Genomic DNA, 13,453 nt, shown 5'->3' with positions numbered 1-13,453 from the left:
AAATGGAAATACTCAAGTAAACTACAGTACTAAACTACTGATTAATGAGGACTATGGTTAACCTTTTCTCAGATCTCTGCTGGGTAAATAGAGACAACTATCTGTCCTATCGGAGTTTTCTGTTTCACGACTAAAACAACTTTGAACATACAAGTTCCGCAAAAACAAGTTCCTTCCCAAGGCTATTTTGCAGCGGCAATGGAGCTTTTCCGGTTGCCTAGCACTGCCCATGACGATTGTGATTGGTTTTGAGAAATGCCAATAAACCAGAGCACGTCTTTCTCCCCTCCCAGAACGCTGTGTTGACTCGCCAGACCCTCCTCGGTAGCGTCGTGGTGGAGGAAGGTCTCCTTCCTCCACCACGAGGTCTGCTGCATAAATGCTAATATAAATAATTGATACATTGTTCTTAGAGATCCTTCAAATACTAATTGTTGGTTAATATTAATACGTTGTTTATAAATTCGTTGGGGTTCAGATTCCATGCAGTCCATTTTGCAGAAGGTCAAAGGTCAAACGGTCCATTTGAGGAATCATAATGATGCCACCCACACATCTTAACACATTAAGGGCACCTTATTAGAGACAACGGTAATCTCATCTCTCCTATCTCTCTGATTTAAGTGGGCTCATAAGATAAGTAGCAGGCTGTTTATATTATATTCAAGGCTAGTATTTGCCAAGCAGATCCATTTACACAACATAATAAGGAACTAATACACTGCATATACACCACACAAAGCCAAAAAGAGTTGTTTTAAATGTTTTTTTAATGGAGAAGAACATATTAGTCATTTTCCTAATGAGTCATAGATGGACTTTTTGGATAATTCCTCTGATATTCAAATCCAAATGACTTTTATTTCATCATAAATGTTGACAGCTATCAGATAGGTCCAAACAGAGAGACATTCATTTTTTCATCTCTATATTTTTGTGTTGAGTAATAATCCCATTTATGGTTCAGCTGTATGCCAACTCCTAATGGTTTGGGATAAAGACGGAAAAAAGAAGAAAATGCATAAATGAGATATTTAAATAAAGCATATACAGTATAATACGCATGTAATGCCCTTAAGCAAAATATTTTTCTTCAGTCTTTGTCGGTTGATGCCTTAGCAGAAAGGTATTTAGAAGTGTGGACATGTGTTTGGCTTTTTAGTCAGTTGAAAGAAACAATACAGGAATAGCTCAATTATTTAATCGATCTTTTTGCAGAAATGTCACGCTAGCTGTTTTGCTAAAATCATGCTTGTATTGGAAAACTGCTTCATCATACTCTGAAAACCTCTTTATATTCAGCAAGTTGTGAATGCCTAGACTATTCCAGCAGATCTGTTGCGAACCCAGCTTTGTGGAGAAACTGATAGTTGTTGCTAAATAAACTGTTTCAGACACCACCTGCTATTTGGTTCGGTTTTACCTTTCATGCTTTCATCAGTGAGGCAACACAACGTCGTCAATGTCTTTGCCATCTTCTGTGGTATATGGTGTACCTCGTGCAAATGCAGATGTGTTGAAACAATGGTGTGTTTGCTTTGTGTTTCATGAGGGCAGCAGCTGACAAAACCACACCAAAGGGCTTCTCACCAGCATGGCCCCTTGTCTGGTTCCTCTGTTGTCCTTGATTTTGACACAGTTTTGGCAGACGGTGGTTTTGAATAGCAGTCATCAAACAAAATTTTATTTAGAGACTAGGGTTACATGGCTGCTCTGCTTAAATGATGTCACTTGAGTCCGCGTTGGTTGGGGCTTAAGGCTACAAGTTTGAAAATGTAAAAAAAATCTGTGGGTTTTTCACCCACAATTTTTTTTTAAAAGATGTGAGCTTACAAGACCTTTGTGCCTCACTACTAATCTCTCCTTGAGGCTACAGCAGCTACATAGCACACCTGAATCTTGGAACCAACTGTCAATCGTTGAGTTGCCTTGTGGGTAATGTAGGCGCTTAATTTGACCAGGAAGAAAAATGTGTGGAATAAAAAGAGATGATATTCTGCTGTATGGATTTGTTATATTAGTGCAATGCTAATTTGGTGGAGCACCCTTTTAAGACTTCCTTCATATGTTGTAATGGAGATTCACCTCCATCATGTGGTATTGTAACTGATTGTCAACACATGTATTGATGGTTGTACAACAACAATCTCATCAGCCTGCAATTCTTTGCAAACGTTTGACCATAAGAAGCATCAAACTAATCAGTTCAATCAGAAAGTGGGGCTTTCAACTACATCTTCATGTGGGAATTGAATTGTATGAAATATACAGTATATAAAATAAATATAAAATGGATGTAATAACTTTAGTTATGGAAGTATGTCTGTAAGACTCTTCACTCAACTCAGTCTATGGACATTATATTGGATCAAGCAAGCTTTAAGAAATTGTTGAAGACAAACGCAAGGTGAGGGGATCCCTGCACCTTCATTAACCTTTTCCCGTCTCATCCCTCACGTTGTCATTTTATAGGTTGATTTCAAAGCTTAGCAGCCAAACTGCTAACAGAGAGGTCATTAGCCTCACTGCGCTTCATGCTGTGTGTGATTTACAGCATCCATGGAGATTAAATGGGAACTCTCCAGTGTCACAATGCTGCTGAGCGGGATTCACAGTGTTGACCCTTTGATCAGTGACAGAACCAGAGAGGGGGGCAGGCAGCCGAAGATTGTGCTGATGGCACGAGTCCTAATCTCTAGATTATCCGTCATGCTGTTCCAGTTTGCACACGGCCAATTAAGAGATGGAGTCGTGTGTTGCAATATCACATCACAGGGGCGCATTGTTTAACTCCCAAAACTTTTTTAATGGTCTTTTATGTAACAGCAGCTTACTTGTTCACTTTGGCCTATTGGTTTTAACCAGAGAGCGATGGTTTATTACAGCAACTTATTTTCTGCTCATGCTGTCAAGTAGGCAAAAAATGGTTAACAGCCTACACGGCATCTCTATTGCAAATTCATCGTACCTAACTTGGTTATTTTAAAATATTTCTTATTTTTTATTATTTATTTATTTTCATTTTATTATGAAGTGAGTTTGTATAAGGTACTTATCCATTGTCAGTGTATTAGCTAGAATAGATGGCAGTCGGCAAACCCCCAGTTTTGAGAAGCATGCAGGAGAACCGACACAAATCTGCTGCTGGACAGGGGCAGCAGTTAAATGTATTTCATCCACACACAAAAAAAATCAATATCACTTTAAGTGTATGCTATATTTAGAATATCTTCACTGCTTTACCTTGCTGTCAGACAGCCCTTTTTCACTGGTAACTGAAGACTTTATCTATGGTCTCTTCAAAGACACCGGACTCCTTTGACAAAAATAGTAATTTTACATTGCAGAACATGGACGTTGCTGGTCTACTGCTGGTCATATTTGTGGCCTTGCACTCCCGCAAACTGTTTGATACTCGTGCAAATGCAGGACAATGTTGACCAGTGTCCTGTGAGTGCCCCAACGTGCGGGGAGGTGCAAGGGCCTGTTCATCGCTGCTTGCAGCTTTAATTTTGTTATAGTGTGACTTTGGGGTTTTTAAGGGTTAGTTTGGATGCACCTACAAATTCATAGACTGTATGTCCTATAGCTATCAGTCACAGAGACCATTTTTGAACATGAGTACTTTGATACGTTTAAACACTTTGCTGATAATACTTCTGTACTTTTACCTAAGTATGATTTTAACTTTTACTTGTAAGTTTAGTAAGCTTATGTTGTTGTATTGACATTTCTACTTAAGTAAAGGATCTGAGTACTTCTTCCACCACTGACATAAACACAAGTACAGTATTTCCCCTCAGGTAGAAGAGTAGAGTGTTTTCAGCAAAGGTTCATTTTATTTTTAATCAGTTTTAGTAATAGCAGCCTCTGGTTTGGTGTTCTTTTATTTGTGTTTTATTTTTACACATTTTTCTCTTTCTCAGCTGGACAATAATCAAAGAGTCTGCATCTGCTTGCTGATGGGCCTGAAGATACACATTTCTCACACTTAGATTTTGTGTCCAACAAATTGAGGGCAACTAAGGCTTTAATTGGACCCAGGTCTGAGTGTTAAACATGGGAGACCAGAGCGCAGTCCAGCCCCTCCGGCCCCTGCTGCTGCTCCTGATGCTCCTCGCCAGGCTGTCACAGCTGTGGGCCTTGCCCTTCAGCCCGTCCCTGGACCTGGATGTCACCCCCAGGACTACTGTTTTCTACAAAGGTACGTTTTCTAACTGTAAGGCAAAAACACTGTGTGAGGTGAAACAGAAATGTGCATGCCCGTGTTCTAAAAACTAAATATTTTCCCCATTTGCCAACACTGTCAGTAGTTGCTATCATCTATGTAAATACACAGACATTCTACAAATACTTTTTAAGATACAGAAATAACTAGGCTCAAGTTGTAGCTCACAGTGTAACTCTTTAAATCCATGGCAACATTATCAGTTCTTTTTACATCCCCAAACCATTATTGGTTGCAAATGATTATCCCCAAATAGAAGGAAAACAAAAATTAATAATAGGACTGACAATGAGAAACTGCATGGATATTACTGTGGGGAGAGGAGTGGAGGGGGCACAGTGTCAGACTTTGAAAACCCCTATTCTAGATGCCTCCATGCATAGACAAATACACACACGTGTACTGTACATGTCCACTAAACACTCAACTCACTGTCCTTATTTGAAGCTGCTCCGGCTCCTTGCCCCCTCCCATCCTTGTTTAAGAAGTGGCACATTTTTGAAGTTGGCCCTGAAGACAGTTCCTTCATGCTCAGAGTTATTAATCGCCTCTCTCAAGCCCTGTCCTAGATCACACGGCTCAGCAAACACTTCTAATGAAACAATAGACAAGGAGCCCTCATAAAAGAAGACCTGAGCACAGTAGACCTGATTAGTGTCTGTGCAGAAAATACTGCTGAGTAGGTGTATTTTGGCACAGAGGGGGTGTTTACACACATCATCAGCACCTTCCACTTTCTACCTTACCCATTCCCGCTTGCCACCAGCTCACCTTTACCCTCCCTCTCTCCTCGCCCCTCATCACTGCGGCAGAGGCTATCACTGCAGCGAGAAGGGAACTCCGGCACTTGCAGACTGATCGGATGGCTTTGCTCTTACCTCCACCCCTCTCCTCTCCGCTCCAGTCCTTCTCAGTCTTCTGAGGATGATTATTATTAGAGGACGGGTGGAGTGAACAGGGCCCAGCTCTATTGCCAGCTAAGCTCTCCAGTGCAATGTAATAAGAGCTGTTGAGAGTGTTGCAGTGTGAGATGATGCTTTGGAGATGGGAGGATATGCTGCTTGACGCTGTGAATCACAATTACTCAGGGAGATGAGAAAATAAGAGAGGAGGAGCCAATTTTTAGTGTCTCTTTGCTGCTTTCCTGTGCATTTTCTTGATTCAACCTGAAATGACTTGTTGCAAAAAGGAATATTTAGTTCACAATTTGCTGGAGATGGAGGATTTCTTGTGATTTTTTTTTCTCCGTCATGGTCCAAGTTTTCCTAAAAGGAGACGCTTGTTAAACTCTGAGGAGATGGGGCAGCACATATAATTTGCTAAGCCTCATTAAGTGAGTTTGAAGTAGATCGTGGACAGAATTCATTGTCCATTCTCTTAAAGCCAACTCCTTATTGTGATGCCCCTGGCTATTTATTTACACATCTCTGACTCTGCCTCAGATTATAAATCATAAATATTCTCTAGGCACTTTTCTGTGCTGCAGCCAGAGTCAGGCTCTCATCGCAAATTTTATTTTTGCCCTCTCAGAAAGTTGTCCTTGACCTACTTTCTAATCATCCATGAGGGTGCAGGATATACATGTGTGTCAGCATGCGTTTTGTCAGTCTCCATGTGAGATGTATGTGTGTGTGTGTGTGTGTGTGTGTGTGTGGGGGGGGGGAGAGGGCTTTTGGGGCTGCTGTCACTTTCCCTGTCACTCGGGGGAGGGGATAGAGAGTGGCAAGCTCCAATTGAAAGAGGGTTTATTAGCATAAAACAATACTATGCATGGGTTTTTGTGCTAATGAATGATTTATGTTTAGGGAAGGAGAAAGGGGTACAGTAGCCATATAGAGATGAATCTTTCAGAGAGAAGATCTGCCTAGATGTGCAGGACTGTATATGGAAATAGGATGGATTTTGTATGTGGGTGTCACTACCTATGGGATATTCTGTGGGAGGATTTATATGATGTTTCTCAGCTGGGGTGAGGGGGCGCTCAATAATTTACAGTATGCTTTGCCGATGGTCTGTGTGAGTGGGAGTATAAGGACATGCTGTATCAGAGGGAGCTCAGATTTATAAAAAAGAAAATGACACAATATGACTTTATGCACTCTCGTATGGAAAGGTCAGGTGGGTCTGAAAAAACCCTATAGAAGAAACTAAAAGGAAAGGATCCTGTTTCAATGTGACATTTTACAGATGAAGGTTCTATTTCTGAAACTGCACTAATAAACATTAACAACAGATCTGTAACGTGAAAGCAGTCGCTCGTAGTGATAAACCCAACAATGCAGTTCTCCTCAGCTTTGCGGAGTGTTTTAGGACCTTTCAGCTCTTTGTACCTGCAACTTTACTGTTTTAGGTCAGTCTCATCACTCCTGTCAATCTATGTCGATTTCTGCTTGATGTGTAAAATAGGAAGCTGTGGCTAACATGTTCGCCAGATCAACTAATATAGTGATAATATGGGCGCCTGGGTAGATCACTTGGTGGTGTGCGCTCATATGAAGAGATTTACTCCTTGATGTAGCGGCCGGGGGTTCAACTCCCAAGTCATTCCCCCTCTCTTTCCCCTTTCATGTCTTCAGCTGTCCCATATAAATAAAGGCCTAAAATGCCCATATAATAATCTGTCTGCCTGCAAAAATATTGCAGCTTTTAAGTTAAACTTACAGTGCCACAATGTAAAAAGATTTTTAATTAAACAAAATTACACACAGAAAATAGCAGCTTGCATCAGATGTTACAGCTAACTGTAAATATAGATATTCTGGGGTAATTTGTTGGCTAACCTAACCAGCTGACAAGTAGTTAGATAACCTAACCACTAAATGTCAACGTAAGTAAAAAGTTACTTTCCACCACTGCAGACATGATGTTGATATGATCTGTGTTAGGTCAAAATGTGGTGTGTTTATCAGTAAAATCACTTAGTTTGTAATTTTTCGGAAAATATGTGGGATCCTTTCTATATAATAAGAAGTTGTATAGTACATCCAGTTACGCGTGCAGCTTTAACCTTACCTCCCATGGGTGAGATTAAAGCTTGACTGTGTTGTGAACTCTGTTTGCTCATGGGGGTTCCTGCCTCTACCACCAGACCTGAAGTAATGCATGTTTGAAATATTGATGCACTGTAAGTTGTCTGTTGCTGCTAAGACAAGCTGAGATGGCCAAAGAAGTTACGTAGGAAGTTTCCTCATGGTTAGCACTATTAGTATTGTAGTGGTATAATAATACAAACCTGCCAACTTGATGGTTTTTTTTGTTGACAAGAGTTTTCTTCATCCAGTATTTTAATTACAGTGTCGAGTAGTCAGTGAATTTACTGTTCAGACCTGTCTGTTATCATCTTTCCAAACAGCAAATCAGTTTTGAATGAAGTTATTTACTCACCTTTTCAGATCATTATCTGATTGAAGTTGTTAAATCTCTGTGTGACAGAGCTGTTACACCATTTGTTTTTTTACCCTTTTTTTTTCCAAACGATCTTTCTTTTGTGGCAAAATTTCATGCTTTGGGCTCTAAAATCCACTGAGACCTCCATGGTACTTTGATCTTATATGCCCTTAGATAGTGTGAACCTGATAAGATCTTAGTGGTGATTCACAGATAGCATCTAGCGAGACCTGGAATGACACAGGAACTATTTGTGTGTTTTGTGTGCAGAATTGGCTTTCTTTTCTGAAAGATGAAAGCCTTGGCTGTCTTTCATCTCATTGTGCAGTCTCCCCAGTCGAACAGAGTTCTACAAAAGTTTTGGAATTGACACAAGCTTTGAAAAAGGTATTGTGTTTGTGAGATGTGACGTAAACGTAAGGGGTTGTTCACGCAACTTACTTATGTAATCAATATGTATGCATTTACCTTTAGTGATAACTATCCATGTCAAAAGTGGTTTTATTTTCAAGATTTTGAGATGAACAATTAAAAAACATAAGTAGAAAACCTATTCAAACCATTGACTGTAAAATTAGTGGACAAAGCATGTGTGGTGTCACCTATTGGTTTGTAGAGGTCTGCTATGAGGCGTCGAGTTTGCAGTTATGGGCGCAGCCCTGCTTATATGGATGCGACGATTTTAGACAAGAAGGACTGAGGGAGAAGCCCTTACACTCTACGGGCCCTATATTGCACCTGGCGCGGTGCAAGTGTCTTTGCTATTTGACACCATAATTCAAAAAGTTATCATAATTCTGTGTTGCAGAAGACTTAAAACGGTTGTGACCATAAACTCATTATGAAAATGTTTAATGAGGTAATAAATCAAATGAGAAGTGGGTCACTTTCTCATAGACTTCTTCAGAAACCTCCTCTTGCAACCGCAGGTGTCGGCCCCTGGGCGCTCGAATTCAGATAGAAGGCAGCTCCGCATTTGCAGCACTTCGCCTAACCGGGTGGTCTGTCCACTAATTTTACAGTCAACAATTCAAACCTGACAGTCAGACTTAGTCTGAATAGACCAGAGGATTATTTGTCCCCATCCAGAATGGAGTCGATCCAGACAGATCCAACTTAACATAGAGCACAAACACTGGCAACAAGCACCCACAATCAAAACTAAGAAGTCATTTTTCCTGCGGTTCATAGTTTTTTGACACCTGATGGAGATACCCGGGAACGTTTTTATTGGATCTACAGTACCTTCTGCAGAAAAAAGCTGTTGACAGAGAGTACTGTGGATTATCCACAGTAAAAGTTGCGCAGAAATTGTTGCTGTTGTTGCAAAGTTGCATCAGTACACAATCAACTCCCAAAACAATTACATCATGAAATATCCCGTGTTTGTTCTGTTTATGCTACCAAAGCACCCAATTGGCTTTATTCAAATTTCACATACAATACAAACAGGTGTAAAAAAAGCAACAGTCAGGCCACATAAAAACTAAACGATGATATTGTGTCTCTGTAAACAATATGTCCTCTTCGTCTATGTCTATTTATTTGGCGCAATTCCATTTTTTAAATATGTTCTCATGTTGTCTCTAATGTCCCAAATCTTCATAGTGTTTTATTTTCACTGCGGTGGCCAATAGTATTTTCTTGTAACCTGCAGGTAACTATATCAGCAGTTGAACTGCCTACAATTAACCTTTGAAATGCACGTCAATTTAAACACGCTAGTAGTTGGCAGTGATATAAGCCTGATAATATCCTTCGAACTGTCCTTATGCGGAAAATAATGGACTTCATAATAATGGAGGAAATACACTCTGCTTCTTTGCCTCCTATTTTTGTATATCAGGGAACCCAGTTGTGTATTATCGCTTACATAACACATCGTCATTGAGTAGTGACGTCAACGTCATTGACTCTATAGGCTGGTGAAGAAATAAAGAGATGCTTATATAATGTGCGTAAAGTTGATGACAACCGACAGTTCTGACACTGTCCGAAGAAGTTAAGTCAGCCTTTCCTTCCAGCATTTGTTCCCAGATCTTTTATTTAAGCATGTCTGTGTGTGCATGCATCATTGTGTGTCACATGCTCTCCACAGTGTGTCTAGTGATCAGTGAGTCACACAGGAAGTCACACATATAAACACAAACACACTGGAGTTACTATAATCTTGGATCCCACTTGGAGAATTACAAATATGTCTGAGCATGAACGTACACATTCTGGATGCGCCACCTGTTATGGCTCAGTGTTGAGACACACGCGCTTTAGCAAACACACAAGACACACACACGCCCTCCCCGGATCTTCTGAGTCACTGATTTAGAAATGTCTATACTCTTTTTCAGGGGACAGATGAAGGGTGAAATAAGTCTGAAGTGTGTGTGTTCCAGAAGCACCTGGGTAGCTCACCTGGTAGAGCACGCGCCCATATACAGAGGTTTACTCCTTGATGCAGCGGTCGTTTGCTGCATGTCATTCGCCCTCTCTCTCTCCTCTTTCATGTCTTCAGTTGTCCTATAAATTAAGGCCTAAAATGTGAAAGTGTGTGTGTTCCCATTAGAAAATGTGACAGATGTTTCTAAGGGATATTTTTGACCCCATTGAATGATGTACTCTGAACATTCACACAAACAGGTTTTCACTAACACACACACACACACACACACACACGCACACACACACACACGCGCGCACACACTGTACCTTGTGCTATGCTGCAAAATCAATGAGGAAAGTCAACAGAGCACTGAGGTGTGCCAGAAGCCTCTCAGCCTGCTGGCTGGTTTCTATTTACTGTTGTGATCCTCTGTATAGGTGTGTGTGTGTGTGTGTGTGTGTGTGTGTGTGTGTGTGTGTGTGTGTGTGTGTGTGTGTGTGTGTGTGTGTGTGTGTGTGTGTGTGTGTGTGTGTGTGTGTGTGTGTGTGTGTGTGTGTGTGTGTGTGCGTGTTTGTGTTTGTGTGTGCGTGCGTGCGTGCATGCGTATTTATGGACATGTTTGTGCTTTAGCCTCTTTTAGCTTATTGTTTTAGTTTAACATTCGTGTTAGCAGAGTGTTTACAGACACAGTTCTCAAACATCTAGATGTTGCGTTGTCCTTTAAGAGTAAGGGTCAGGTGTTCCAAAGTGTGCCAACAAGTCAGTGTTGCCTACAGAAAACAGCACACAGTGCAACCACGGAAAGGTCTCAGTCCAAGGTTGCTGTGCCTCCGCTGCCTATGGGCCGGGGACATTGTGTACGTCACTGAAGTCCTTCTCATCAGCACTATGCTGGTTATGGCATAAAGACGCTTTTTTTATAAGATAAAAAGGCTTTTGCTCACTCTTGGATGACTCACATAGTGGACTATTTACGTTGCCTTTGGCCGTCATTGTGTTTGCATAACTCTCTCTATTAACCATGATCTCTGAGAATATGCAGTGTTCTCGTGATGAAGATTATGTTTTGTTCTATGCACATTTTTGTGTGTGTCACCCTCTCCTCTTTGATGCTTATCAATACATAGATTCAGAATGTGCATTTGTGTACATGCCGTGTGTGTGTGTTTGTGTGTGTGTGTGTGTGTGTTTGTGTGTGTGTAAACATTGTGTGACTGTGTGTACCAGCTTGTGGTGGAGAGGGTGCCCCACCCACTGGCGTGTCCTGACCTTTGGCTATGTTGGAGGAGCTGCTCATTGCTCACTGAAATCTTAGGCTGACTTGCTTTGAGAAATAATGGGTGGCAGCCACACTGTCTTATTTGTGGATTTGATTGAGAGTTGTATACGGTTTTGCTATTGACATTGTGGCGTGGCAGCAGTGACTCTTAAAAAGTTTAGTTCACTAGAATTGAACAATGCACCTGATAATACATGGGCTGAAAGCAACACAAACACTGTATACATTTTCATTTGCTTTTTTTTCAAACTAAAATTTAAGCAATATGAATAATCTTTCAGGATAGTAATGTTTAAAATGGAGAGACTAATGTGAAGTGTGTGTACTTATTGAGGCTACATAATAGAGTTGTCTGGTCTTAACAAGTACTCAAAGCACTTTTACATAGTACAGCAACCATTCACATGCATTCCTACACTGTGGCTGAGGCTGGCATACAATGTGCCACCTCCTCATCAGCCATGGTGACATGGAACTGCAGGGCCAGGGATTGAACCACCAACCTTTCTATTGGCAGGCGACAACTCTACTTCAGAGACAGTATTAGGGGGGCAAGGTCTATGTAAAAGCATCCAAAGAGCACCATGTCATGGGACCTTTAAATGTCACTATTGATGTTACTTGTGTGCATGGTTTCATCTACCAGAAGCACTACTGTATGTGCGGTGTCATTCTTCCAAACTTTAATCAGTGTGACGTGCACAACAGAGCCTGTATGATAATAACCCAATTATTGACCAGTGAGCAGGATTGCTGTGGTTGTCTGGCTGTCAGTGATAGAAACAGTAGGTGGGTGGTAAGAGGGACCGCAGTCTGACTCATTCTCTTCTGTAGAGTCGACGGTCACTAGCAGTCATCCCTCGGTGTGTCCTTGAGACAGTAAGACAAGCAGCCAGTCATGTGGGGAGGAAAACACCTTCCATGTGATGTTGGGTAAACATCATCATGTTGTATTACGCAAGATCAAACACGCCGAAAGACTTGCTCTCATCCTCAATATCATCACGGCCGTTATATATTATATTAAAAGCTTTAGTAATACTTTTGTTGAGATAGGAGAGGCCTTGAAGAGTTTGTCTTCTTGTATCTTCTTGTGTCTGATGAAACTAAGCACAAACCTCTGCTTACAATCTGAAACAAAGATTCTTTTGCTGCATAAAACCCATACTTGTAGACCTTAAATATATGGTAACAACCGCATTGATATTTGGAGTTTGACTCATCATCTTAGCATATTTCTGTGCATTGGTAGGGCTGCACTGCCTCAGCACTTCTTGGTCGTTCCTGTTTTATAGAGGAACTCTACCAATTTTACGCATCATAATCAGTTTACAAGCCACAGGGAGTATTACACAGCCTGTAAAAACATTGTGTAATGTCTTTCAGGGCTGTTGTTTGTGGTGAATGTTGAGTTATGCTGCATTATATTGAGAAGTTTTGATTTGATTGCTTTATATCACTCCCATTTGCTGTTAAAGTGACACTAAATTCACCCTGATAAAATTCACTAAGTCCAAGTAAAATTAATGCACTGTGTAATATAAAATATCACAACCTGTCAGCTTGCATTGCTGGCTAATCATCTATATATACATGCAGCAGATACACTGTGGTGCCCTGGCCCTCCCGGCTGAACAAGACCCTTTACGCTCCATTACATTAAACAGCAGAACAGATTGATCGCGACAAGCGTGTACCTTACACCACAGTAAATCGATTACTGGGATGCTGCTGCCATTGGTTTCAAAATGGCAGAAAAAAACCGAGAGGGAGGAAGAAAGGTGATTAACAAGCCCACCTGCTCTATGCTGACTCATATTCCATAGCGTAACACCGATGATACCTTTACGTAATATGTTGTTCTTTCTGCATGTCTGGTTTTATTTCTTCTTCTGTGTCAAACCTACTTATGCTGACATTAATCTTCACTTGCATCTAACTTTAATTCAAATAAAACCTCTTTAAACCTGCTTTTGCAACTTGCCCTCATTTCTGAGGTGCTACACCAGAGCATGTTCAAATATTTAGTTTAGTGCACCAGGCCAATTTTCTCGCAATGGATTCATTAATTTGTCTGCTCCCTCTTCCGTCACCCACCCATCCACCCACAAACACACACACACACACACACACACACACACACACACACACACACACACACACACAGCTGAGGATGCTG

The 13,453-nt window shown here is 41.0% G+C and overlaps 1 protein-coding gene across 1 annotated transcript in view; it reads left to right on the top strand.

Annotated features, from left to right (window-relative positions):
• sema4gb (sema domain, immunoglobulin domain (Ig), transmembrane domain (TM) and short cytoplasmic domain, (semaphorin) 4Gb) overlaps positions 1-13,453 on the top strand; it is a 32,474-nt gene that overhangs the window by 1,107 nt on the left and 17,914 nt on the right. The window contains exon 2 of the mRNA XM_034860184.1: positions 3,927-4,204. Within this exon, the coding sequence (XP_034716075.1) occupies positions 4,060-4,204 (145 nt within the window). The 5' untranslated portion in view covers positions 3,927-4,059. The remainder of the gene's footprint in view (positions 1-3,926; positions 4,205-13,453) is intronic.

The sequence above is a fragment of the Etheostoma cragini genome, chromosome 21, assembly GCF_013103735.1.
Source record: "Etheostoma cragini isolate CJK2018 chromosome 21, CSU_Ecrag_1.0, whole genome shotgun sequence".
Taxonomy (NCBI): domain Eukaryota; kingdom Metazoa; phylum Chordata; class Actinopteri; order Perciformes; family Percidae; genus Etheostoma; species Etheostoma cragini.
This window is presented reverse-complemented; position numbering and strand designations above follow the sequence as displayed.